General features: G+C 51.3%; 1 protein-coding gene and 1 long non-coding RNA gene across 3 annotated transcripts; one reads left to right on the top strand and one right to left on the bottom strand.

Moving 5' to 3' along the window:
• The first annotated feature begins 20 nt into the window (after nt 1-20).
• On the top strand, nt 21-1,152 carry LOC116590590. The gene is made up of 2 exons (XR_004285659.1): nt 21-498; nt 682-1,152. It is a non-coding gene; the product is annotated as an uncharacterized LOC116590590 (long non-coding RNA).
• On the bottom strand, nt 1,025-27,616 carry PKM (pyruvate kinase M1/2). Of its 2 annotated transcripts, none has more exons than XM_032342570.1 (11): nt 27,476-27,616; nt 16,174-16,355; nt 15,513-15,604; nt 10,874-11,005; nt 10,261-10,447; nt 9,542-9,812; nt 7,921-8,071; nt 7,586-7,738; nt 4,971-5,137; nt 2,408-2,589; nt 1,025-1,745 (listed from the first exon to the last, which is right to left on the bottom strand). In XM_032342570.1, the coding sequence occupies exons 2-11, from the start codon at nt 16,325-16,327 to the stop codon at nt 1,639-1,641; spliced, it is 1,596 nt and encodes a 531-aa protein (XP_032198461.1). In that variant the 5' UTR covers nt 16,328-16,355; nt 27,476-27,616; the 3' UTR covers nt 1,025-1,638. The 2 variants fall into 2 exon arrangements, with proteins under 2 accessions (XP_032198461.1, XP_032198460.1); XM_032342569.1 differs by lacking the exon at nt 4,971-5,137 and adding an exon at nt 4,412-4,578.
• Nucleotides 27,617-27,990: the final 374 nt, after the last annotated feature.

The raw sequence follows: 27,990 nt of genomic DNA, 5'->3' as shown, positions 1-27,990 counted from the left end.
GACGGGCCCCGCCCATTGGCTGTTCCTCCTCCGCTTCTCTGTCCCGAGCTCAGCGCAGATTCTACCCGTACTTCCAGACCCGCAAGTCGGGGTAGCCCGGGCCTGGGTCTTCACCTCCTGCCCCTCCCAGCAAATAGCTCGGGTCCCCTCCAGGTTCTTCCTCCTCAGCCCTACCGCAGCCAACTGCAGCAACCGGTTCTCGTCCTTCTAAAGCCTGCCGACTCAGAGCTCCAGGGTAGGTTTCAGCTTCTCCCCACAGCACCGACGGGACAGGTGTTAGGGAACACAGGACATTTTAAACAGGATAGTCGGGAAGTTGTACAGCCCGGGAGGCGGAATGCTTTTGCGCATTTTTCCAAGCTGGGTCCTGAGGAGGGACTGATGGCCAGAAAAAGCTGAGTGGCCCGATGAGACAATATGCTGGGCCTTCAGAATGAGGCCAAAGCCCTATTCCTGGAGCCCACCCGACCTTCAAGGACCAGTGCTTCCTCCCACCAGGTAGGGCTTGATTCTTGAGGGGTCCGGAGAAGTAAGGTGCAAGCCAGATTCCGTTCCCTTCCTAAACCTCTTTGAACCCCTTGGCCCTGTTTTGTCATGGAAGGGGGGAGGGTACTGGCAGACAGTGGGGCACAAAGGGCCCAGAGAGAAATATTCCGAGCAGAAGCTGGTGTTCTCCTACAGTGCCCTTACTAGGGACATCTGCTGGTGAAGATCTAACCCACCAGAGCAGAAGAGAGGGGACTTGTCTCTGCCTCTCCTCTTTGGTCCAAATAAGCCAATAAAATGTCCCAGCTACCGCCTCCTCAGGGTGCTGAAGGGGTACGTATCTCTACGACAGTCATCTCCTCCTGTTTTCCCAACACCTCTGTCTGTACACCACAGAGGACAGGAGGGCAGGTGGCCTGGGTCACCACACAGAAGTGACCACCAGGAGGTGCAAGGTTCTTGCTGTTTTTGCTCTACTCAGATGGTGGGTTTCACCCCTCACCCCATTCCGCCCCCATCAGAAAAGAGAAGAACGGGGTGCTTCAGCTGTTGTTTATTGACACACAGGTAGGCTCTATAGCAACGGGCCTGGAGGCGGCTGCAGTAGTGGGGAAAATGGAGGGTGGAGTGTGCCTGCAGCGACAGCTGAGTGTAGGAACAGACGTGCACAACGCACAAGGGGGAAGTGGGGGAGACGGAGTGGGGTGGAGAAGCAAGTAAGGGCCCGAGCCAGTCTCCTTAAACTGGAACCACTGCCCTATGCTGCTACTCTTGCTGGTGGTCTCTTGACCCCAGGCCAGGATTGGGAGTTCTCTGAGCATGTTTTCTACAGGAACAGAATGGAGTACGCAGAGGAGGAGAAGCAGGAGCTGTTGCCCTCCAGGTTAAACTCCAGGGCTTCCAGTCCTGCACCCTTCCTTCATCCCTTGCTTGGGTGAGGTCACACGATGTGCAACCCAGCTCTGGGTCACCTCACCCGAACAGGGTCCTAAAAATCAGTCATGTTTTACAGGGGCATTCAGCTTCCCTGGCATCCCAGCCCACCAGTGCCACGTGACAGCCCCCAAGTGAGCACTACAAGCATTGCTGGCCTAATGGATGGGGTGGGGGAAGGGGATAGGACAGGGGCTGGAGGAGGGGCTCTGGGGCCCATCACGGTACAGGCACGACACGCATGGTGTTGGTGAAGCCGGAGCCGGGGCGCCACCCAGTCAGCACAATGACCACATCGCCCTTCTTGAAGAAGCCTCGGGCCTTGCCTGAAGGAAGAGAAGAAAGGTTGGTGAGTGAAAGCCAAGCTAGGCAGGTAGGCACCTAGCTGACTTCCAACGTGGGAGATGCAAGCTGGACTGCGGACCATTACTTCCTTCCACCACAAGGTGGCGAGAGCCTCCCAGCCCAGGCAAAGCAGATGAGGGAGGCCGAGATACTTCCTTATCAATGGAATGGCAGAGTTGCCGGGGACCTTTGGACATCATTCATTTTACACTCTAGAGGGTGGAGTGCTTCCTCTCACATCCACTGCCACCTCCTTTTATCAGGGACAAAGGCCATGAGTACATAATCTGTGTGTATGACACCCCACAGTGTAGAAGCCGTGGCTTTTTTTTAAAAAAAAAAAAAAAAAAAAAACCTTGGTAATGAGCAAATGCCTAAGAACAGACACCCATGACTACCCAGGATCCTTTTTGTTTGGGGCCCCCCAGACTGGAAGAGAGAGATAAGAGGAAGTTGGTGGCTCAGCCCAGAACTTCAGGGAATGGGAAGGAGGATTCAGAGAAGACTCCCAGGGAAGAGAGTGAGGATTCTTGTGCAGCCTAAGGTCTGCCTGTTCCCCTTTTTGGAGGACTCTAGGGATATGAGTGCTCAAGCACCCTCCCCACACCCCTCCAGGCTCTAGCTCTTGCTCCCAGCCACGCACCAACATTCATGGCCAAGTTCACCCGAAGGTCCACGTCCTCAGCCCAGGCCTCCTGCACTGGGTCCTTACACACCACAGGGAAGATGCCACGGTACAGGTGGGCCTGGCGAGCCGTCTGGTGATTCCTGGTCACAGCAATGATGGGGGCACGGGGGCGGTATCTAGCCACCTGGTGAGCAGACCTGAAATGGGATGATGGACGTGCAGAAGAGACCATTAAATGGTGTTCCAGAGCCACCCGGGATGCCCCACAGGGCCTTCAGCACCAGCTCACCCTCTAATCCAACTCACTCTGCCAGCATGAGACCCTGGCCATTTTAGCATGTGCTTCCATGGCCAGGGAAGCCTGTCATCCTCTACCTTCCAAGGAATAGAATATGACCCTTCTTCCTATGCTATGCTACCCACCTGCCTTCCTCTCCTTCATACAGCCCAGGGCCCCAGGATCATACCAACAACCCAGCATGGACAGTCTCACCCATTCACCCGACATGGCCTGCAGTTGGCAGAACCCCCTCCTCTGAACTTTTCCACTCTGGCAGATACAGCCCTGCCCAACCTCACCAGCACCAGTGCACTCCTCTTGCTGCCAGCAACAGCTACAAGCCAAGCAGCATGTGAATAGCACCTGATTCCTGACATCTGCGAGGAACAGGGTGAAGCCCACCAGTCCCCCCTGGGAATGTACAACATAAGCCTTCTCTCCTGCTGTGCCCTCTCCCCTGCCCACACAGCCGCCCTGGCCCTGAAGCAGTCTCAGCAACTGGGCTCGAGAGCCAAACCTGAGGATTTCTGAGCAAGGCTTCAAAATCTGGGTATTACCCAGGAGGCAAGACCGGGAGATGAGAAGGTTAGTGTGGGAGGCTCTCCACCTGTGAAGGCTCCTCTGGAGGGTAGGGGGCCCCTTGGAGCCCCAGTGCCAGATGCTTCCTTGCACACAGACACTACCCTTGTGGTTGTAGATGTGTCTTGGGAGTTGGGGAGACTTGCTTGCAGGATCCCCTGGGCCTCAGAAGGCAAGCTCTAAGGACACTCAACAGGTGTCAGGGAAACTTAAGCCATGGCAGAGCAGAGACTGCCCCTCTAAAGGCCTGGCCCCATACAAGGCTTTCAGAGGGAAGCAACTGCTGAAGTCGGGACTTGTGAAAGTGAAATCCCAGAAGACTGGAGCTAAAAATAGCCGACCAGCAAAGGCTGAACCTTTCCACAAAGGTCAGCCCTGATGGCGGGAGCTATTTATCCCGAGCCCTCTGCTGAGGGAATGTGCATAGACCTCGTGCCCTAGTTCTACAGGCTGCCCCACCTGCCGCTCCTTGGTGCACAGCAACCCTGGAGCGTGGAGGCAGCCAGTCTGACCCCCTCCACCCTTCCCTTCCAGGAGTCCCTCGTGGCCCTGGGGGCAGGGATGAGGAGCACACTCCCAGACGGGGGCCACGGGGCAGTGACAGAGGCTAACTCCGTGACCGGACGAGGAAGAGATCCCAGGTCCAAGGCCAAGCACAGGCCTCAGCTTGGTGGCACGGCACCAGAGTGCCAGCGAGACAATGTGGTGACCTTTCCTGGTCCTGAAACCACTTGCCTTTGGGGCCCAAAGGCAGACAGGGACAGATGCACCAACCAAACAGCACGTTGGGGAACATCATGAATTTTCTGAACAGAACTTTTAAAAAACACATGGTAGCTGGAAGGAACAAAACTGGCCACCTTTTACTTTTTTAAAAGATTGGCTTGTAAGTGATCAAATAAGCATTGTAGTGGGTCTATCTGTATGTAGTTCTGTAACTAAGTCTCTGGTTTATCTCGAGGCTGTGAACTCGCTTTGGATACAAATGCTCCAACACCACCAGGGAGTGCTGCCTAGAGTCCTTTGGGCCCAGGTGGCAGGCCAAGGGGTCTTACCTGGGCTCAGGGCCCTCCGAGCCCCGTTCAATGCACTGCTCTCAGGACGCCCACGGAAGGTGCCCCGGAGCAGGGCATCCCCTGGGAGCCACTGCCACCTCCTACCTGCCGGACTTGGTGAGGACGATTATGGCCCCACTGCAGCACTTGAAGGAGGCCTCCACGGCGCCCACGGCGGCGGCTTCTGTGGGGTCGCTGGTAATGGGCGCCAAGCGGCGGAGTTCCTCAAATAATTGCAAGTGGTAGATGGCGGCCTCTGCCTCACGGGCAATCTAGGGGAGCAATATCCGTCCAGAGGGACAAGAGGGGGACAGAGCTTTGTCAGAGCTGCGTCACAAGGGAGAGGGAGGGGAAGAGTCGCACAGACAGCTGGAGAGGGACATGGCCCTGCATGTGAGGGCCAAGAGGCCAACCAGTGGAGGGGCTGAGCTGAGCAAGATCAAGGCTCACAGGAACGAGTCCCTCACCAGCAGCCTGTGCCATCCACTGCACCTACCGAGCTGAGGGCCCTTTTGGTCCTGCCCTGCCCTGACCTCCCTGGCTGGCTTCCTGCAGAGAAGAGGACCGGAGCCCAGGCCCCAGAGGCAGGGCCCTAGCTGTCTTCTAGACCAGCTGGAGCAAGAGGCTGGTAGTCCTGCGGAGTTACCTGCCCTTGGGGCCCTACCTGCCAGACTCCGTCAGAACTATCAAAGCTGCTGCTAAACACTTATAAGAAGCCTCCACGCTGCCCATGGCCATGGCTTCCATGAGGTCTGTGGAGTGGCTCGAGCCTCGCACAAGTTCTTCAAACAGCTTGCGGTGGAACATGGCTGCCTCAGCCTCACGAGCTATCTGTAAGGTTTAGAGGGGGGAGGAGAGGCAAGAAGAGGGAAGGAGGAGGGAGAAAACGAGAGACAACACACGGAAAGACAGAATGGGGAATTAATCAGAGGAAGGTGAACTTGGGTTAATTGGCTAAATCTGTCCTTCATGCAGATGCAAAGAGGCAGCATGATGGAAGCCCCAGGCTCAGGGATGGGTGGAGAATTACCGGCATCGACTGATTGCTGCTGCCCTCCCACAGAGGGAAAACTGGTTCTTCCCTTTGGGAAGGGGTTTTTGATTGGGGGCAGGGGCACAGGGAGACCACATGGCGGCAAGCTCTAGCACTCGGCACAGAAGCATGCCCAAGCTGGGCCCATGCCACTCCCTGGCAGGACCTGACCATGCTGCCTCATGACACAGCTCACAGGAAGGAACAGGCCCTCCCTCCTCACATGGCTGTCTGGTTACCGCAGGGCTGGGCGCCTGGCTTCCAGGCACGGGGCTGCTGCGAGCCCTTCCAGTGGCCGGCCGTGGGATCACGCTGAGTAGCGCCGCAAAGCTGGGGTCAGCTGGAGCCAAAGCCACGCAGCTTCACCGTGGTCCAAGCACAAAGGTGGGGAAAATGGCAGATTGGTGAGGGGCACGCGGGACAGCCATGTGAAGGGACAGATGCCTGTGGAAGCACACAGGTGAGCGCAACAGGACACTGGATCAAAATTTAAGGATTATCACAGTCATGAGAAAGCCATTCAGTTATTCACAGACCACCTGCTCAGAGAGCATCAAGGATTGAAAAGACAATGTAAGCTTCAGAGGACTATAACGCAATCACCAGCATCTTAGAGATTGAGGGGTGTGGGGAGAATCAGAACATCTCATTAACTTGACAGTAGAAGCAAGTACGTGGCAGGATTTACTAGGTTAAAGGTTTTCTTCCTCTAAGAAGGGACAGCATGCAGTCCAAAGGACAGGAGACATGAACAGGAAACAGAACCATACCTGAGATTACTAGCCCTTAGTTATGGGTGGTTAATGGCCTCAGATACAAGAGAAAGCAGTGGATGGTTAAGAGAAGCTCTCAGCCAGTGTTAACTGGGGGTGTGGAAAGGAGAGGCCTGCACCACTTAGCCCAGAGCCCATCACTTATCTTCTGAGCAGGGCCATCCAAGCCCTTGGTTCTCTCTAAGGTGTCTGTTCAGAGGAAAGACTGGGATACGGAAGAACAACAGAAGCTCAGAGGCCAGAGCAGGATTCTTATTCTTTGAGCCCAGTACAGGCCCCTGCTGGAGACCCGACCTCATCTCCAGCTGGACAAAGCCCTCTGTTCCTGAAGAATACTGGCTCTGAAGCCAGCAGATCTGGGTTCAAACTGAGGCTGTATCATCACATAATCCTCCTCTGTAAGTTGGGGTGACATCTATCACGCAGGGAATATGGAGATTACATCGATCTATAACCTAGTAACCGGACACACAAAGTGAAGGAGGAAGGGGTATTTATATCTGGGGGACTGCAGGAGAGGGGCACCACACAAAGGGCATGGGGATCCTGTGCTGATGGGAAAGGAATAGGAAGGTCAAAGAAAAAACACTTCAGGATCCGAGGCGAGTTTGCTAAGCTCATGTTATAAGCACTGACACTGGACCATTTTAAGAAAGTGAATTTGTAGCACGGTCTCCCAGGCCTCAGGAGGCCTGGTAACTGAACCCTAGGTTAACACTTCACTGCATCTACAGCAGGACCAGACAGGGCTGGGGAGCTGAGAAGGAGCCAGGCAGTGGGACGTGGCCAAGCTGAAGCGCCTTGAGAGCTAGCTGCCTGGTGGGGGAAGAAGGGCCACCTCCAGGACCCTTCTGGATGCTCTCACACCAGGACCAGCAGGCTCGGTCTCTTTCCACCTGTATCGACTTATGGACTTGCTGTCAGTCGCCAAACCTCACCTTCCAGCCTGAGGCGAGTGCAGCAGCTCAGCAAAGCGGGCCCAGCTGCTGATGCCATGCATGCAAGGCCAGCTCTATCACCTGCACGCCAGCTCAGTGCACCCAACAGCCTCCGCTACAGGCCCGGGGCCCCCGGCGGAGGCACCTCATGTGGGACAGGTGGGGACCCAAATGGAAGCCGGACAGGTGGGCTGGGAGGAGCCCAGGGCTTTTCCCAGAACAGGACAGAAGCACCTGGGTCCTCTGGGCTGTCCAGAGAAAGGGGCAGATTCACAGCCTTGACACCGAAGTGAACTGTCTGAGGACAGATGGAGGAGAAGGACACCTCCAAAACAGGAGGGAACAGGAGAGGGTGTGTGGGCAGGGAAGGCAGAAGAAAAAAAAAACCAAGACACCCCTCTCCCCCAGCACACACCTCCTCACTCCTGTTGTGACTCAGAGGATCACAAAAGGTTGTGGGCACAGAAGCCTAAAGGGTGTCGCTCCATACGGGAGCTGGCCTCCGCCCTGGCCCGGCCCCGCCCGGACAACTCACCAGGTGCTGCATGCGCACGGCCTCGAGCGGGTAGTCCCCTTTGGCGGTCTCTCCAGACAGCATGATGCAGTCGGCTCCATCCAAGACTGCATTGGCCACATCACTGCCCTCAGCCCGGGTGGGACGGGGCTTCTTGATCATACTCTCCAGCATCTGGGAGGACACAGAGCACAGTGAGATGCGGCCGGGGCGGCCTTCAGAGAGGAAGGACTACACACTGACTCCCTGGTGTGTGTGTGTGTTTGAGAGGTGGGGGGGGGGGGAATCCTGGGAAGAGACCAGGCAGCACCACCCCTTCCCCCCCAAAGCGTGTGAGCATGAAGAGAGGCACATGCCTGCGTCGCACAGATGACGGGCTTCCCGGCTCGGTTGCACCGCCCGATCATCATCTTCTGAGCAAGGAAGACCTTCTCTGCAGGAATCTCAATGCCTAGATCACCACGAGCCACCATGATGCCATCGCTGGCTTCCAGAATCTCATCAAACCTGCCAGAGGGGGTAGGAAGGGAGAGAGGCTCTATGGAACAAGGCCACAAGAACAGTGAGGCTCAGGAGGTTCTCCTACATTCTCGGACTCAGCAGCCCTTCACCGGGAAAGCTGTCCGCGACCTCACCCTGGGTGTGCAGAGGTGACAGTGTCTCCCAGCAATCTTTGTCTCCCAAGGCAGGCTAACAGTTCCACTTGCTGACCGTCTTTAGCACTAGTATGGGAACATCACCGAAGGGGCCAGGGAGAGGACAAGGTTTCTTCCAAAGCCCCGTGGGTTTGTCTCCTTTCCACCTGCATCTCCTGAGGCCCCTCTAAGGGCATCTCTCTACCACCGGCACTCCAGCCAGCACTTCCCAGGCATTAAGAACACAAGGCCAGCTGACTACTCCTGATACAAAGGTCCGTGGCCGTCCAGCCAAGGATACTTGAGGGCTGCTCCTTGAGACAGCCTCCTCCCACCTGCTGAAGGCAAAAGGATGTGTGGCTTTGCCTGGCCTGCGGCCAAGGTCAGCTAGCATAACCCACGGTTTATCAGGACGGCAAAGTGGACTCCGTGTTGCCTGGTACAAAGGACATCTACACAGAGCTAAGCACGGCAAGGTCAACAGTGGGCAGGGCCAGTCCTCTCGCCCTCCCCAAGTACACACCTAATCCACACAAGCAGATCTAGGGTTTTAGCTGTGCTGACTTATATTCCTAGTAGGGAGCCCAAGAGGAACAGATGTCACCAAGCTGGCGTACTCACTTGCTCTACCTAGGGATACTGGGGAGGTGGTGACATGGAGCTGGGCCCAGGCACACCGGAGGAGGCATGCACTTTCCTCCAGGAAGATGATGTGCCAGAGCCAGCCCAGGCATCAGGCCAGCTGCTTCCTTCATGAAGACAAGGACACCAGGAGCTTCCACAGATCTCCCAGGTGAGGGACCAAAAAAGAGCCCCTTCTTAAGAGCCTGCCATCGGGGAAAATGGTGGCAGAAGTGGAGGATGAGGGGAAAGGTCCCTTTATTCCAGCAAAGCAGTGCTTCTGATCAGAAGGACAGCATAATGGCCTCTAACCCTGTAAGCACAGACCCAGTCCCCCTCCAACACTGGTCCCCGAGTCTATGGGAAGATAATACACCTTTTTTCCCCCTTCATACCAATGGCTTGGGGCCCCTGGCTGGCTAAGTCAGAAGAACTCTTGATCTCAGCGTTGCGGGTTCGAGCCCCACATCGGGTGTAGAGATTATTTAAATAAACTTTAAAACACAAATAAAACCAAGTAAATAAATAAATACGAATACCAATAGCCATCTGCTTCCCTTCTTCAGGTGTTTGGATTGAGCAGATCCGGCCTCAGCTAGAGAGTCTGTATTCAGATGGGCAGGTCGCCAGGTCTAGGACCTGGGTATTCATGGGATATGGTCTGCTTTTTACAAAGCAAGGCTGGGGCTGAGGGAGGCAGGGAACAGAGAGGGGCACTCACCTCCGAACTCCCTCGTGATTCTCAATTTTGCTGATTATCTTGATGTTCTTCCCTTTCTCTCCCAGGACCTTCCTGACTTCATGGACGTCAGATGCCTTGCGGATGAAAGATGCGAACACCATATCTACATCCTGCTCTACCCCAAATTTCAGATCCTGGATGTCCTTTTCCGACACAGCAGGCAGGTCCACAGCGGCCCCAGGGAGGTTCACACCCTTCTTGCTCCCCAAGGAGCCACCGTTCTCCACCTCCGTCACCAGGAAGTCAGCACCTGCACGTAATTGGGGATGGGGGGGTATGTTCAGAATTCAGATCCCAACTCACTACCTGTATAATCTCGGCCAAGTCGACTAACCCGTCTGTGCCTGTTTCCCCACCTGTCAAACTGGGATAATAACTGCTCAGGAGGATTGTTTTAAAATTTAAATGAGTTACCACGTAAAATGCTTAGCATAGTACCTGACTCTTAAATATTAGCTGTCATTCCCAGGGAGGAAAGCAGAAAAGCAGAAACAGTGAGGATGGGTAAAAATTTCAGATGCTCCCCGAGCGGGCAATAAAGTTGGACTGAAGTGTGTTTTAAAGCACAAGGAATAATAAAAGGAATTCCTGAGAACAAACAGAGCGGACCTTGCTGTCAGCCAAACTTCCCACCGTCCTTGGGTCAGGGGACGTTTGAAGATGGTTCCAGAGCATGACGTGCCACCTCCTGTACCAACCTTTCTGCTTCACCTGCAGAGAGATAAGCCCGTCGTCCACGTAGATCTTGCTGCCCACTTCTACCACCTTGCAGATGTTCTTGTAGTCCAGCCACAGAATGTTTTCGTCGCACTTTTCCATGTAGGCATTGTCCAGGGTGATCTTGAGCGTGGCCCCTTTCTTCAGCTCCACCTCCGCAGTGCCGCTCTACAGACCAGAGAGTAAGCTGCGAGCCCACAGAAAAGCTCTTCCCCCCCGGGGAACCATGCTCACATCTCCACCAGAAGTGACAAGAAAGCTTCTGGCTCTGGGAATCCCTGATCGTGTTCTTGATCTTACCTCAAGGAAGCCACCCAAGGAAAACCTACAATGTTTTAGTCCCACTATGTAAACGAAGGGGGGGGGGGCGGTGAAGGACAGAGACTTAGAAGCAGGTTTTTAGAGTAAAAAGTACGTCTCTCTCTGTGTTAAGCCAAATACGCCAAATCAGCCTTTTTGACAGTGACGAACAGGACTCTCCCGTCTAGGATCTGAACTCCGAGGAGCGCCTGAGCTGGGCAGACTGCAGAGGCTGGCTCTCTGGAGCCCGCGCCCTCCTGCGCCCTCCCTCTTGCTGCTCCCCACGATACTCACGCCCTTGATGAGCCCCGTTCGGATCTCGGGTCCCTTGGTGTCCAGGGCTACGGCAACCGGCCGGTAGAGAATGGGGTCGGAAGCAAAGCTTTCCGTGGCTGCGCGCACATTCTTGATGGTCTCTGCGTGGTACTAGGGGGAAAGAAGGAAGCTGGAATGTGTGGACCCAGCGCTAGAGCTGAGGCGGATCACTCAGGAAAAGCCTGTGACGTTCTAGACCACCTTCTGCATCTCGCGTCAGGCTCAGCCATTCCCCCTCTACCTGCTCCTGTCGGTCTCCTAGGCTTCCACCCCCTTCTTCCACAGCACTCACTCACTCAAGGGCCAATCTTAGAAACTTCAGAATGCTGCTCTACAGGGATGGCATCAACACCATCAACACGGTTCAACATGAAAGCAGCTTGTCCTCCTTATGTTCCCTGGGACCCATTACACTCCCTCGGCAAATACAGTGGACTACTGGAATACAGACCTTGCCCCTGGGTGTGGGTCACACTGGTCTGGCAATCAGGGTCAGACTCTGATAGATTTGGCAATTCTGAGCTTTTCCTCTATTGATCCCAACAACAATTCAAACTCCAGAGTTATTTACTTAAGCTCACAATGGCCCAAGCTAAACAAGCCACTGCTAAGGTCCCGCAGACCTGGTTTTCACAATCACTTTCTGGAGTGGCCCAGGAAGACTAAGGATGGCCTCTCTCCAAACCAACAGCCCTGACCTCCATCTTTTTCCTAAGCCATTGCCCTTTTCTCAGTTGCCACTATGATCTGACTAAAAATGAGACTCAAAGCCAAGACGTTAAGAGTTCTTCGGGGAACCAACAGGACGCTGCTGATCAGAGGCACAGAGGTCAGCACCTGTGAGCCTTGTCCTTCAGCTGGTCCAGGAGACCAGCACCTGCAAGGCAGCTAGAGGGGAGCTGGAACCAGAGTCCGAGCTCCAAGGACGGTACTGCATGAAGCTTGGGTCTGAGAATCTTCCTTCTAATTACAGTCTCTAATGAAGACTGCTGGCTTGTTTTCGGGGGGCAGAGGTCCGTACTCTGAGTTACAAATATTTCTTTCTGTTGCTGGCTCACAGTAAGAACAGCACAGAATAAAACATGGAGGTAATTTTTTTCTTGAAGGAATGGGTGTTTCACGTTGTCAAATGCCCTTTACTCAGAGCTGATGGAAGTCCTTAGAACAGATGTGAGCCCTTAATGTCACCATCATCTCCTACTGGCCACTCAGTTTCATCCCAGTATGGACTTCGTGTTCTTGAGTAAAATTTACGTGGGTATAAGGCAGGAAAGTTCTTTCAGTAGATGGTTGGATGTGGGCTGCTGAATTTTACCTTTGCTGTCTGCTTCTCTCTAAGCAAGACAGAGCATGCATGCTAACCTGCCTGCTTAGGCTACTGTCCTGGTCTCATCTTACTCTCAGGGTGTGTTGGCTTCAAAGAACATACTTGAAAGACTTCTATACACGTGGCTCTGAAACGGCATGACAGAGGATGTAACCGCTTCTCCAAGGGGAGACAGAAGTAAGCCATCCAAGTCCTCAAGGCCGGTGGTCTGAGCAGAGCTAGAGCCTACAGTCACCTTTTCAATTTCTTCAAGCTGTTAATCTATTTATACTTTCCACTTCTTGGACATTACCTTTTCTTGGAAGATAGTCAATTTCATCTCAACCTCTAGAAGTTAAAGTGTAAGTCTTTTTATGACTTTTAAACACTCTTCAAATGTATGGGTAATACTCCCTTTTCCCTCTCTTTTTATTTTGTGCCTCCTCATTCTTGACCAGGCTTTCCTGGAAGTTTCTGTTTTACAGGGGTTTTTAGTTTGTCAAATTTATGCTTTTCCTTCATGCCTTTTAGATTATTTGGTCCCTAGTGTTTGAGTTAAGTATTTATTTCATTTACTTTCATTAAGACTTTTGCCTTCTGCTAAGTACATTTAAGTCTGTAAGTTTTCTTTTTTCCTTTTTCTCTTTTTGGGGCGTGGGGTGGGACAGAGAGAATCCTAAGCAGACTCCACACTCAGCAGGACCCTGAGATCATGACCAGAGCCAGAATCAAGAGCCAGATGCTTAACCGACTGAGCTGCCAGGATGCCCATGCCCCTCTAAGTTTTCTTGATTACTGTTAGACTTAAAATTTCCATAAAAAAAAAAAAAGTTAAAAGAAAAATATATGCCCGAGAATATGATGGAGTCTCTGTAATTTTCATTTTATGGAACTTGAGGGGTTTTGGTGGCCTAATAAACTGTATAATCATAAGCATGTGTTTTTGTTCTTGGAGGCCATAAAGCCATCTACTGTACACGTATCGATGAGAATATTAGGTCTTACACTACTCAAATCCTCTATCCTGGCATCTCTGGGTACATCTCTGGAAGGTGTACTGGTGGTGCTACAGTCTCCCACTATGGCGTGGTTCCGCTGGATGCAACCAAGTGGTATGGAAGTCCATCAGTCAACACCGTCCTTGTGGAAAGTTCTAAATCTAGGTTGTCTCAAAGTCAGTATCTCTGGGACCACATGTTCAGAAGAACACATCGTGCGCACCTGAACTGGCAGACGGGGCTAGGGACACCATGGCGGGCAAAGCCGGCAGGAGATCAGATGCTGACAGTACATGTCCCTCTGACAGCGTCAGGCAGAGAAAGTAACTTCAATGCTGTTTAGAAAGTATTTAAAAATTGTCAAGAGCTGGGAAAACCTGGTGCAGCCACTAGTCCGAGGAGCCTATGAAGAGCCCTGACATGAGGTCAAACTGTTTATGTTACATGATGCAGTATGAGAATTATTTCAGATGAGTTTCCAAAGCCCTGACCCCAGAGACTACTGTATCCTGGTCAAAAACTTCACACCTGCAACAAGGGCCTGGGTGTGTGTGTGTGTGTGTGTGTGTGTTTTTTAAACCCCAATTCGATTCTGGGAATAAGAACTGAAGCAGAGATTATTATCTCCAAATGCCTCCTGTAGTCTAAAAACACCCAAATCAATACACTCTATGTTAATAAAAAAATATATAGAATAAATAAAGACTAAAAAGGGAAAATAAACACACCCAAATCCCTGGGCCAGGCCCCCCCTCCGGCAAGTGCAGCAGACACCCCATGGCCTTGCTGTTTTGGAGCTGTGGCGGTGTTAATTTACTGGATTGGCTGGAAGAGGCCATCAAGCCTAGTTAAAGGTCAACTTCTTAAAATCTATTTCTGCTGCTTCTGCTGCACATAGGAGACCCTGGCACGGTACAGCAGCAGGGATCAATGGTGAACCAATCCCCACTGGTATCTTTAGCTCTTTCTTTGGGCTAACCTAACACTTGCAAAAATTCCTGGTAACTCCGGACAAGGACCCCGATTTTGGAAAATTACAGAATGGCAGCACAGACGTGTCTTAAGGTGCCTGAAGCACTAGCTGAGCACAGCTCCTCTAAACTTGGTCAGGCCCTCATGACATTTGGAGGCCGGACGTCTGCCAGGCCATAGGCTGTTTATGAAACACCAGGTTAGGGAACCCACGAGTCTCACATTTCCAGAAGGAGAAATTCACTTCTTGGACTGTACTTTCTGAGGCTTTATTTTTAGTCTAAACTGAACACCGGTTTCCAAATGCCACAGGGCAACCCCTCACCACTTGTCTTTACAGGGTAGCATTTTCTTTATTCTGAATAAGAAGTATCAGAAGTCAAGAGAGGGGAAAGTCATGCTCATTCATTTCTTCTGTATCAATGCCAGTATGGAATCCCATGGCTTATGATGCAGCCCAATGGGTTTTAAAAGGAACTGTCCCTCAGGGAACCTCCATTTCTCCCTCAATATGAGTCTGGAAACAGGAGTGGGGACAGAGCATGTCCCAGGAGTTGCCACCTGGTCCCTGGACAAGTCCTCCACCCACAGGGCAAGTCAGGTCCTACACAGCCTCAGCAGACACACTCCTCCCGGGCTGCCCGAGAAGTGTGCTGACTTCATTTCAATGCATCTGGGAACCCCTGGGAAGAGAAAGGCCAGCCACACAGCACTGAGCAAACAGGGTATTCTGTGCTGGAGTGTCGGTGCGGAGACTCACCACTGAACTCGCAGTGGTAGAAACCCCTCTCCTGGACCTGCTCAGTTTCTTGGGTCTAAACTAGGCCAGAAATCTGTCTTCAGGGTGACCTTTTGGTTCACCTCTGCAACAGGAACTGTTACAGAGACCCAGAGGTAGGTGGTGTCAAACACTGTGGCCCTGGTCCCTAATAGCTTATATGGTGCTCTCCAGAAGACCCTTCCACTCTTTTCTAAGTTTCTTTATTTTCCCAGCAATCTCTACACCCAATGTGGGCCTGAACCCCCACCCGAGATCGAGAGTTGCATGCTGCGCTGCCTGAGCCAGCCAGTGTCGCAACCCTGGCACTTTTGTCACCACAGGTGTGTGGGAAAACCATGGCCAAAAACCAAAGAGGTTGTCTCCGTGTAAGGAGACTTGGCCAGGTAGGATGGCAGGAGATGGGGGAAGGACAGCAGGGACAGGCCAGTAAAGAAGATCTCTGCACTAGCTCTACACCCCAGATGCTTTCTTGCCTGATTCTCTGTGGCTAAATGAACAGAGCACTGGCACCCAATTTCCTGCACGCTGCCCCAGGGGCCAAACCGTCTAGCTGAGGCTCACCTCATGGGTTCCATGAGAAAAGTTCAGACGAGCCACATTCATTCCAGACTTAATCATCTCCTTCAGCATCTCCACCGATCGGGAAGCTGGGCCTAGTGAGAAAAAAATTTTAAAGGCAAAGTGTTAATTATTCAAAGGAGAAATAACACTTTTAAGTTTGAAGAGCCCTTGATAGTCTTTTCCCCTGAATTTTCCTCCTACAAATCGCTTAAGGTTCTTTCAAAAGCAGATAAAGGTTGTTACTGTGTCTTGTTCACTGTCTTGATTTAAGGGGACACTTCTATTCCAATCAAATCCTACAGGCTCCTATCTAACAAGGAAAGCCTAAATGAGACTCCGCCAACCCGCTCTACTCTCCCCGGAAAGCCTAGCCAGTTTTCCCACCACAGAATCTTGGTTGCACGGAGCATGTCGAAAAGATCTTCCCTAGATATCTGAGATGCTCCTAGAAGATGTGCTAAGGAAGACACCATCAAAATTCTGCCTTTAGCAGCAAACAGAGAGCATGCAAATTCCTTACCTCAACTTCCCAGGACCCCAGTCCCCACAAGACCCTGTGCAGCATCTCATTCAGCACCCAGGTTTACCATGTGTGTCTCTTCCGGAAAGAAAAGATCACGGCCCTATGAAGCCCTTGTTTTGGGGGGGCACAACTGCTCACCGATGGTACAGATGATGCCAGTGTTCCGGGCCGTGATGGGTGGTGAATCGATGTCCAGACGGCACATGTGTTCCAAGAACGTGTCAGCCATGGCCGCGTGCAGCTGCTGGGTCTGGATGAAGGCAGTGCCGACGTCACTGTGAGGCTTCGACATGGCTGCTGAGGTCCTGGATCCAGGGGAGCTGAAGAGGGAGAGTGATCAGTCTGAGAAGCCAGGTGGTTAATACATCCCTTGGCGCAGGAGGCTGTTTCCTGCTTACACATTAACTCAATAAGCACACTTGTGCACAAGCCACAGGGAGCCCCGCCACGCTCCGGCCGTGTGGGCACTCCTCAAGTCAGGCTGAGGGTTCACGCGACCTCGAGCAAGCAGAGTGGACCTCAAAGAACAATTTAAAACCTCGTACCCAATGCAGTACTTCCCAAGTATCCACTGTAAGCAGACCTCCCTTACGATGGGCTACTACCCACCTTGACAGTTTTCCTGTTAATCCTACTAGTAACATTTCACAGCCACTACCTCCAAATCACAGGCACTGCCTCCAAAGAAAGTTGTAACCAATCTTCCAGTGAAATAACCAGTAATATAAAAACAGACTCCTTCTTTAGTACCTTGGCAAATAGAGATTTTTGTATGAGAAGCTATCCCAAAGCTATGAATGTCTGTTATAGGGCAGGGCATCCACATTGGTTTTTAACAATTCCCACCCAAACTCAGAAGTTACCTTCCTGGTTGCAAAGGTAACACCATCCAGGCAGTCCTCTGAGCTCTGGAAGACGAGATTTTCACTAACCCGGAACACTATCTACATTCATTCCTCAACTCAGTGTGGTAGGGGAGCAGGTTCCAGGTCCCTGACAGACAGTAAAAACCAGTCCTTGGACAGGAAGCAAAGATGATCCAAAACCCTGTGTGCACAATCTTTTGCCCCAGGAGTCTGTACCTAAAAACGACAATTACCTTTGGTCCACAGGACTTCAGGACCTGCAAAGCAATTTGCATAAACCAGAGATACCCCCAATGGCACTGGTCTGGTTCTGAAAACATTACTGCTACTTTCACAGGATGGTTATAGCATGAGGAAATTAAGACGGCTTGCCAAATCCTCTTCCCATCTGATTTTCTATTTTCTGATACACCATCCCAATTCCCCTTCAGCCCAGTACACTGCAAAGACTATCTGTTTCAGGTAATTAACCAAGCCAGGTCACAATCCTGACAGCTGGTCCCGACCTTTGACTTCTTCATTACTGACTAACAACTAAACTCACTCAGCCAGTTAGTAAGCTGATTACAAAGACCTAAAGAAGCTTCCAGGCAATGACTGAAGAACCATCAGGTAAGGATGTTGAGTGTGAAACTCCTCATCACAAGGCTGTCCCTTCCTCCAGCTCTCCTCCGACCAAGGGCTACTCCTAACACCCTTGAGCCTGAAGGCTGAATTCAGCCCAGGCTCCAGAACAAGCCCCTCCTCAGCCCTGTCCCAGCTCCTCCTAAACCTCAGGGCTCTAAATCAAGGCACCCCACATATATCACTTTTACTCTTTCTCCTCCTGTCCTTGACTTTGTGGCCTCTTGGGGTAGCTCAGATACAGCAAGCATCTCAACCCGTCTCTGGTACCTTCAAGAATTCTGATTAAAAGCCCAAGAAACTCTGTGACCAGCTGTGAGCAAACCTTCTGTCAGCTACTGAAAACAGATGACTACGAGTCCTGAGCTACAAAAGCTAAAACTTTAAAAAATAGGGACATAAGATCCTGGCCAACTAGTCCACATGCCAAATGCACTGTTCCTTTCAGTGTGCACTTCCTGACTCCCTAATACACACCGGGCACTAAATCGAAAACGTCTGAAGGTCCTCTCCTCCATGACCTATTAGGTTTCATATCTTTTAGCACCTAGTCCTTGGAAGTATTCCAGGGTCTGCTGAATGACCAGTATCTCAATGCCTTGTGGTCAAAATCAAAGCGATACCGCCCTTCTCCCCTTCCCCACATCTGAAGCACTCCTGAACTCCTAGAGGGACTGCCTCGGAGGCCAGGGTTCCTTTATCGAGTGCCCTCCAAGCACAGGGTGGGGCTTAGGTGCCTCTGGCTGTTAAGGGAACATGACTGGAGAGATGGCAGCAGGGGGCACGCCCAGCCAACTGGAACACAAAGGCCTCCTGTGGCCTCCAAGTGGAGTCTTCATCCAGCCTGAGGACTGTTATCGTTAACAAAGTAAGATCTGAATGAGTGGGTTAGAGTAGCTAAACCCCAATCTTCTTAAAAATCACCAGCTGCCAAAAACCAAAAACACAAAAACAAAAAACAAAACAAAATCATCCGCTGCCTCTAGACCTGAGACATGAGGGTTTCCTTGCAGAGACCTGGCTGGGGCCACAGGTTACTGGGTCATACCTTGTGTTCTCGGGGCTTGGGCTTCCGGTGACATAATGTTCTTTTTTGGGCTCAGGGTGCCTCCTTGGCCCCACTTGCAAAGACCGCTCGGAGCTGAGTAAGGTTTGCTCTGTAGAGCTGTACAAGGATCAAGGTAGAAGCTGAGTATAACTGAAGTTCTTTGGGGTAATGGAAATATTACCTTATTAACCAGGTAACTGGGTGGTAGCTGCTCCTGGAGATTCAGCTAGGTTAGAGAAAAACACACAGATACTCCCCAGGAAATACCAAGAACCCGGTCATGGATATTTGCAGGTAAGTTCTTACTGTCTTCTCTATGATGCTTATCTCCCCCCAAATACCCAGATTATCTTCCCTCTAAATTCTCTTTAAGTCTGTGGCTTACTAACATTTCACTATTCTATTTAACAACCTAGTCATGGGATGCCTGGGTGGCTCAGTCAGTTAAGCACCTGCCTTAGGATCAAGTCATCATCACAGGGTCCTGGGATCAAGTCCTGCATTGGGCTCCTTGCTCAGTGGGGAGCCTGCTTCCCCCTCCTGCCTGCTGCTCCCCCTGCTTATGTACTCTGACAAATAAAATCTTAAAAAAAAACAAAAACAAACAAACAAAACCCACAAAAACAAAACCTGGTCCTTCCTGGCTTTTTGAGAGAAGGGATACTAAATTAAAGATACATAAAAGACTGAAGTGTATCTATGCAAATAGTAACAGCTTGTCATCCGGAAGGGAGGATTACAGCAAATTTTTTTCTTCCCTTTACTAATAAATTTACTGACATGAAATACTTTCTTATTATGAAAAATCACAGGGCGCCTGTGTGGCTCAGTGGGTTAAAGCCTCTGCCTTCGGCTCAAGTCATGATTCCAGGGTCCCAGAATCAAGTCCCACATCGGGCTCCCTGCTCAGTGGGGAGCCTGCTTCCCCCCACTCTCTCTGCCTACTTGTGATCTCTATCAAATAAATAAATAAACAGGGGTGCCTGGGTGGTTCAGTGGGTTAAAGCCTCTGCCTTCGGCTCAGGTCATGATCCCGGGATCCTGGGATAGAGCCCCTCATCGGGCTTTCTGCAAAGCAGGGAGTCTGCTTCCCTTCCTCTCTCTCTGCCTGCCTCTCTGTCTACTTGTGTCTCTGTCTGTCAAATAAATAAATAAAATATTTAAAATAAATAAATAAATAATCTTAAAAAAAAAAAAATCACAAACGCACCTTTTCTGAAAATGAAATATTTGCAAGTTTCCTAGTAAAAGTGTTGGAATTAAAACAAAAGTGAAGCCTCCAGTTTCATTATCAACCATTACTCTACACACTTCAGGAATACTCTGTTTAAATGTGGCAGAGGTGAGATAACACATCTCAGGCCCTAGATCACAAATGCATTGCCAGACCGTTCCACTGGCTTAAGAAGGCCAACCTCGATGCATTCAGAACCTCAAAGAGAAAAAAAAAAAAAGTTAATATAGTCCGCAAGACAATTCTATGCCAAAAGCCTGTTAGTTCCACACCCAAATCCAGCAAACTTGTTTTCCTGTTTAGTCTGTCCTCAAGCTTCACAGCAAAATCTTTATGACAAGGATGTTCTGGTACAGAAGGGCAGACTCCAAGGACAGGAGATGCCATTAGCAGATACAATTATATGGCACACAAACAATAACTCTATTTTACCACCTCAAATGAAATCTGAGGTGTTGCAAGCTCTGAGTTTTTGTCCACCTTGCCCATGAAATGCAAAAAATAGCAAATGAAAAAATTATTTGGCGTTTGAGTGGATTTCCACACCAGCAATTAAAAAGAAAAGAAAAGAAAAAAAGGAATAAAAAGCATGCTTGTCCTGACTCCTACGAAATCTCAACAGGCCCTCAAAGACCTCTACCAAACCAGAGAACTCTGGTCTCGTCCCCAGGGATTGACTGGTCTCCTGACTCAGGCTGCGCCCTGGAGCCTCCCTTGCTGAAAAGGTCAGCACTCTGCTGCCTGTCTCCCGGGTGTTCCAGAAGCCTCTTCCTCCTGAACACCAGGTGCCCATCCTGCCAACCACCTAACTCTGGTTCTTCCTCAAACACCGTGGGACTCTCCCCTGGCCCCAGGGCAGCAGCCCAAGCCGTGGTTTCTCAGGGCGGGCCTCTGGGAAGAGCTCTCCGCCCTCGTGCTGGTCATGTGGACAGCAGCCTGCCAGGACATGCAGCCCAGCCTGTGTCCGACTTGCTCTTGCATCCTCCTCCCCGGGAGGCACAGACATGCACAGCCAACCTCCAGCCAGCAGTGGAGACCCGGCGTATCCACTGATGCTGGCAAATGCTGGGCCCAGGTACGGGAACCTTATTCTTGAGCCTGAGCCCCTGCAGTAGAATCTTCCTCAGAGCCATTTCTCCTCTGTGAGAAACGAGACACCATGAGAGGCCTTAGTGTAGACCTAGAGAAGGGGGTAGGCACAGTCACGCCTCAGCTCCATGTGTACCTGGTCCCACCTTTCTGTTCTCTAAAACTAGAGCGTCCTCCGTGCCAGACACAATTCTTTGGCCACACTCCAGAAACCAAAGTGGAAGGGATCATATAAAAAAAAGACAACATGCTGCTTCTCAGAGCCAGTACTGTTGGCAAGTTGTGCCGGAAAGATTCACGCTTCACTCCACCAATTCTTTCACAAAGGCCCAAATCATTCTGCCCTAGTAAACCAGCCTGGCCCAGAGCCTGTATGAGCGTTAAGGCAGTTTTTAATCACACTGCTCTGATGCCGACCTCACCATACACAGCTACCCCATCACGATGGCACCCGATGTCCCCAATTGTGTTCCTTGTTCTGTCATCAATGTGCTAGCTACACCTCCAAGTCTCCAAGCCAGCACAAGGAAGACCTTTCAATTCCCTAATCTTTAGAACAGAAGAAGTGTTCAGGCCAGCCTGCTCTCAGGAGTTCTGAGATGAGAAAGCAACAGAATTCCCAAGACAGGCCCTCATCTGTGACAAGAAGATCAACATGGGTGCTGGGTCACCGAAAGAACCTAGTGAAGTCTGCACCAAACAGCTATCTGTCCTGATCTACAGTTAAGAGTAATGCTACCGTGCATTTGCATATGGAGCAGGGTATAGAGGAGAATCAATTTTTAGCTGTGGTCCCTTCTACCCTCAGCAGGCTCGATAACAGACAGCAAAGTCTAGCTTACCTGGTTACATAAAACAAATGAGCCCACACACAGGTTCAGGTAAAATTCCCTTCCTTTATTTATTCAGGGCTAAACCTAAGGGACTTCAACTTTGTAAGTAGGAACCTCAGGTCCTGTTTCAAACTAGAGTATGACTAGGACACAGAAGTGGATACAAAATGGTCCCACCCCCACAAAGGACCACTCAGCTCCAGGGCAAGAAGTCCCACCTCAGAGAACCTTCAGATGTCCTTGCTTGACCACAGATGCTCAGAGCAGAGAACTGGTTTCAGTCTGAAGGAGGAAGTCTAGATGAAGCTCTTGTCCTGTGTTATGACGCCTCCTTACAAGGCTTAACATAATGAGGCAGTGTTTTCAGGCAGGATGTTCATACTCTGGAAACGGCAGGGACCAGGGAGTCTGTAGTTTAGGGCCCTTCAAAGTCAGGTACAACGAGGATCAGTGACAGCCTCTGCAAGGTGAGGCCATCTCACCCAGCATTTACAGGAGGAGCTGTCCCGCATCCCAACTAGACGGAGAGGAAGGGGGGGATGAGGGAGGAAGGGCCAAGCCAGCTCTCCAAGAACAATGACCTAGTTTGTCTGACTGGTCTTCCTACAGTGACCTTCACAGGTCTGCTTCTATTTTACTTTCAACTAGAGGGGGAAAAAAAGAAAGAAAGAAAGAAAGAAAGAAAGAAAGAAAGAAAGAAAGAAAGATTAACACCTGTATTTCTACCACCCAGAGGTGACCACTAGCATTCAGCCAGCATTCCTTCAGACTTAAAAAAACCAACCAACCAACCAACCAAGACCATTACAATTTTGTAGTTGATTTTCCCCTCCATCCCCAGGCCTCTCGAACCCTTTCCACAGCCCATCCCGAACTTTGACACCCAACCACTGTCAAGAATTTTGTATCCTTCTAATCTAAGTTATCTATATCTATACCGACCCCTAGAATATTGTTTTCCTAAAATGCCCTAAGTAAAAATAAAATAAAATAAAATAAAATGCCCTAAGTAGAATACTGTACAAGTAAACCTCTTGCTTTCTTCTGCACACTTGAGACACCTCCGGTGGGTATGTAGTCCTAGTTAACTCGTGTGCACTGCTGTCCTGGCCCACTGCATGACCACATTTATTTATGTGTTCCCTTACAGGTTGGCCATCCGCCCCCCATTAAGTCAATTTTTCCCCTATGAATCAACACAGTAACAACTCTCCTAGTACATGGCTCCTTGTGCAAGTGTGAGCTTCTATATATATATCCATTAATGGAATTCCTGAGTCACATGTATGTTTATTTTCTATTTTACTAAATATCGCCAAATTGCTCTCTAAAGTGGTTCTGTCCACTTACAACCAACCAGGACCAGTTCTGGCCTTCTCAAACCTCTACCAACATTCAATATTGTCAAGAGCTTTAAAATGTTCACCCTCCTAATAGGTGGTATTTAGTCATCTGCTTTCTAGTGTAGTAAAAAAGAGGGATACCAGATTATCAAGTCTCTACTTCCCTACCTCTAACTACATCAAAACTCCCAGGGCTACTGCAAACTGTCCATGGTTTTGTCTACTATACCATGACTGGGTAACCCTTTTGCACTCATTGCTGCAAACATGGAAGACACCAGTTGTCTAAAGTTCAATAAATACTAGCTGTAGGTTGATTTCAAAGGCTTGGAAGGAAGAGGCTCCTTTCCAGAGACTTTTCAGACTGGATCAGCTAAGCTGGCACTATCATAGCTGGTCGTGGCATCTCCCCCGACTAGGGCCCCTGCCTAACGTTCCAAACATAGCTTGCTGGCGTCAGGAAAGAGAGGCTTAGAGCTCCCCAGGAGCTTTGCCTATGGACAGAAGTCGGGGAGGTCTGTCTCAGAGGCCGCCGGAGGAACTGCAGCCTGGCTCACCCTCCTACGTGCAGACAGGCACAAACCACTGCAGGGGCGGGGCGCCACACCACTTGGTGGCCCCCGCCAACCTCCCCTGCGGAGCTCTCCTGGCAGAAGGCTGAAAGGCCCACCAGATGTTGCACACCACCATCCCCTCCACACCCTGGCTCACCTCCCCCGAAACAGCTCCTTTAACAAAAGCCCCAAACAATCACACTATTCATTTATCTAGTCTAAGGCTGGCTCTTAGACCCAAGTCCCCAGAAAGTGTGCTAATATTAATAACAGTCTTCCTTGAGCTCTATTCCTAGCTGTCCCAGAATTGAGGTTTAAAGTGATGACTCACGGTCCTAGAGGACTTTTAAAAAACTTTTTTCTTCTTTAAAGTAATCTCCATGGGGCTCAAACTCACGACCCCACTCAACAGTTGCATGCTTTACCGACTGAGCCAGCCAGGCGCCCCTCCTCTAAGACCTCTTACCCAGGAAATCATTTCTGTACCTCTCAACATCCTCATATGGGCGACTCACCCTTGCAGTGCGCCAGCTAATTGAGATTTGACTGTGGACGTTTGGAATGATTCAGAAATAAAATGTCAAATGAGTCATTTTCCCCCTACCTTGAGCTCAGTCTTCACTCTTGGCGAAAATAACACATCCTGACATGCCTTCATACAAGCTGAAGCAAAGTAAATTACAACCAGGGTAGTGTGAGTTGATAATGCAAGAGCTGCGTTTTTTGTACTTTCTAGCTGGTAAGGCACTTCCTCATTTCTTCTATTGCCTCAACATTAAGAAACACGCAGCTTTAAGAAATAAAATGGCTTTTCCTGTGAACCACCCCCCCTTGAAACAATCAAGGCACAAAAGCAACTCCTACGAGGTGCTAGCTGTTTGGAGTCCCAGCTACCAAATCTGCCAAGTCACTGGCAAATTATTAGAAACCCGATAATGCTTTTTGTTAAACTATAAATTTAGCACTCCTAATGCAGTGCTTAAAATGGGAGCAGCTATACCAAGGCAGGAAGAGAGACTCACGTCCACTGATTTTGACTCAAGTCCAGTAACTCAGAAAGGAGTTTAAAGACTTTTTTTTCAGTCATTGTTATTCATGACCATGACAGCTCTCCCCAAAGTCCCCCCACCCCCCAACACAAGCCTCAGGAATGCAGGTGCGTGGACTACATGGCCTGGGCATGGGGTTCGGGGTTCTGCCACACTGTGTCTAAGCTCAGGACAGTAGAGAGAGCTGGGGCACCTCGACAACCATTTTCACTTAACTGAAACCATTTTTAACTCGGGGAAAATGCATGCTTCACTATTTGACTCACTAAACGGAGAGAAGGGACTTTTTAAACCTGTGAAGACCACAGTGCAGTTTCCCACTCACCCAATGAAGAGAATTCTCTCAAAAGCAGATAAGTTGAAAGGCTGAGTCATCTTCCTCTCAGAGGCACCCCCCCTTGCCCCCACCTGGTGATGGGTTACATATCCTTCCCCTCAGGATACCTTCCCCACTGCATTTCCCAACAGCATCTCTGCGCAACAGGAGAGTAAATTATTTGCTAACAATGCCACAGAGCAGGAGTCCTGACCTAGGGTATCCTTTGTAGCCCAGGGAGTGGCCACACCCTCAGTCCTGCCAACAGGATGCTACCGTCTCTGCCTCCGATCCTAACCTCACACTTCTCACCTGGCTAAGCAAATCCTTAAACACCTGGAGCAGGTGGGGAAGCGTTTACAGATCTGAGTTTGGGAGTTGCAAGTTTGTTTCTACTCTCACAGCCCAACACCCAAGTGCTGGAATTCTGCCCCTCTTTGTCTACAGGACCTGATGCTCAGGAGACCAAAGTGCTGCTGTAGCAAGTGGAGAGCTGCAAGGTAACATTATTAGTTACTCTGTAAACACTCTACCAGGATCCCTTAAGGGATTGGTTTCCAGGAGATGTCTGGTATTTAGAAACCTGACTAAATAGTTAATCCCAAAATTAACTCCTGAGTGTGTCTGGGGATGGCATGGAGAAGATAAGCCCTCATGCTCCATTACAGTTCAAGTAATTGTGCTCAGTGACCAAAGAACACACCTGGAGCCATTTCTTCTGGATATCTCACTAGAGATTCAGCAGCGCAGTGCACAGAGTTTTCAACATATATACTTGTAGCTAAGTGTATAGTAACCAATCCTTTTAACAATCCGGAAGAAAATGTTACTCCCATTTTGACTCATGTTAATGAGTCAAACCGGATTCTAAAAGCCTATTCACTTCCCAATGCTTCTGACCATCATGCCTTGACCTTAGCTATCAGACTCACATGTACAGGAGAGGATCAATGTCTGGGTTTGAAGAACACAGATAAAAAGCCAAGGAATGCTTTTTCATGACTGGACTTTTAAACAAGCTTCACATTGGAAGGTACTCTTCTGCTTCAAACCCGGGGTGTGATGCCACTTTGTGTGGCCTTTCTCCACCACCTTCCTTCCCTCACCCAACAGGAAGCGGTCCCTGCCTCGGAGCACTTACCACTGGTAACTTTTATGTTAGTTCTCTAATGACACTGTTGAATGTTGCGGGCTGTGACATTTCTAGTCAAGCCCTCTCCCCAAACAGCTTAGCACAGAGATTTTATGGCGTGAACGCGGTGCGTGGCGCCAAGCTCTGGGCATAATTCTGCCTATAACCTGCTCCCACCCACCCGAGACCTCAGTGGTCTGCGATCCCGGAGCCTATGTTCAGCGAGGTGAGGCTGCACTGGTCCTCCGGAGGGCGGGGCAGGGCGGGTTCCGGGCCGGGACATGCAGGCCCGCCGCGCCGGGAGGGAGCGGCGCGACCCCTTCGGGGCCAGTTCAGCGAATCCCAGGAGGCTTCAAGCAGGAATGCGCCACAGGACAACCCCCCTTTCCTCCGTGCAGAGGGAAGGCCGAGGGTTACGTAATCTTCCAGCTGCGCCCGGGGCCGCCACTACATCCCTCGGCCGCACCGGAGCCGGCCCTACCCATCCGCACACCACGGCGATTCGGGCGATGAGTGCCGGATGCGGGCCCGGGGCTCCAGGACCCACATGCTGCAGAGACCCGGGAGGCGGGGGGTGCAGGCGGACGTGACCAGGACGGAGGGGAGGGGCGAAGACCCGGGCGGAACGAATCAGAGAGCCGAGGAGAGGGATGCGGAGGAGCGGACGTGACCAGAATGGAGGGAGGAGGGGCAGAAGCAGAGCATGAATGGGGGAAGGGGTAAGCATGAGGGGGACAAGGACGCGGGAAGAGCACACGACGCTGAATGGAGGCGGCACGGGGGAAGGGAGCTGGGGACCGGATTTCGAGGAAAGTTTACAAGGAAAGCATCAGAATGAGGGGGACATGGCCAGGGTGAAGACGGGGAGGAGGAATGGTATTGCTGAAGGGGGGAAGGAGAACAGAGGAGTGGGGGGTGGAGGGAGGAGAGGAAGGAACCCGATGAGGAGGGAATACTGAAAGGAAGGCGATGATGAAAGGAAGGCGATGATGAAAGGAAGGCGATGATGGAAGGAAGGCGATGATGAAAGGAAGGCGATGATGGAAGGAAGGCGATGATGGAAGCAGATCGAGAAGGAGTCGGGGATGGGGCGGGAATGGGGGTAAGCACTGCGGCAGGAGAGGGCCGGCTTTGGAAGAAACAGGAGCTGGGGGTCTGGGGGCTCTGAGGAGCAGGCCCTAGGCGCGAGCTGCCTTTCTCCTCTCTCCCGACCTCAGCCGGGTGCAAGATGCCCGGCAGCCTGCGCCGCACCGGGTGTGGGTGTCCTGAGTGCACAGGCTGCCGGGATTCCGCACTGGCTGGGCGCACGGAGCCCAGGTGGGGACGGATGGCCCGGCCTCTGCCCCGCTCACCTCCGGCGCGGTCCCGCTCGAGCTGCACTGCCACCGTACAGCGAAGTAGAAGCTCGCGACGCCCCTCCGCTGTGCGAGAATCGGCCGCCGAGCCCCAAGGTTATCCCGGCTGCGGCCGCCGCAATCCCTCCGCCGCCCCGCCCCGCACCCAATCCTGGCTCCGGGCTCGCCGGGCCCCGCCCCTCCGCGTCCTCGCTGGGCGCAGTCACCTTCAGGAGGAAGTGCCGTGGAGCTCAACGCGCCTTCAAGTTGCCCTTTGGGAAGGACTATATTCCGTGGCGGAAGGACACATTATGGAAAATCGCAGCCTTGACGCTGTGCGCGGACCAATGGGGAAGTGGCTAGGCGGCAAGACCCGCCCCGGGAGCCCCGGAGACCTCCCTCCCAGTCCCGCAGGCGCCGGGGCCGCCACCTGTTGCTGCCAACCTAGGAGTGCTGGACGAGGCCTCTTCTCTTGACCCTAGGCCCAGCCTGCCCTAGCTGTCCTGACCTAACCGGGCAGTGCCCAGATTTAT

Source organism: Mustela erminea, chromosome 5 (genome assembly GCF_009829155.1).
Source record: "Mustela erminea isolate mMusErm1 chromosome 5, mMusErm1.Pri, whole genome shotgun sequence".
Lineage (NCBI taxonomy): Eukaryota > Metazoa > Chordata > Mammalia > Carnivora > Mustelidae > Mustela > Mustela erminea.
The sequence above is the reverse complement of the archived record's forward strand: the minus strand, read 5'-3'. Positions and strand labels throughout refer to the sequence as shown.

Bases quoted from the DNA above. Each gene is read 5' to 3' on its own strand.
- PKM (XM_032342570.1), bottom strand. From the start codon at position 16,327: ATGTCGAAGCCTCACAGTGACGTCGGCACTGCCTTCATCCAGACCCAG. The intron at 10,448-10,873 runs GTGAGTATCGTG...TCTGGTCTGTAG, and splicing joins GAACGGGGCTCATCAAGGGC to AGCGGCACTGCGGAGGTGGA. The intron at 1,746-2,407 runs GTGCGTGGCTGG...CTCTTCCTTCAG, and splicing joins GAACTTGGCCATGAATGTTG to GCAAGGCCCGAGGCTTCTTC.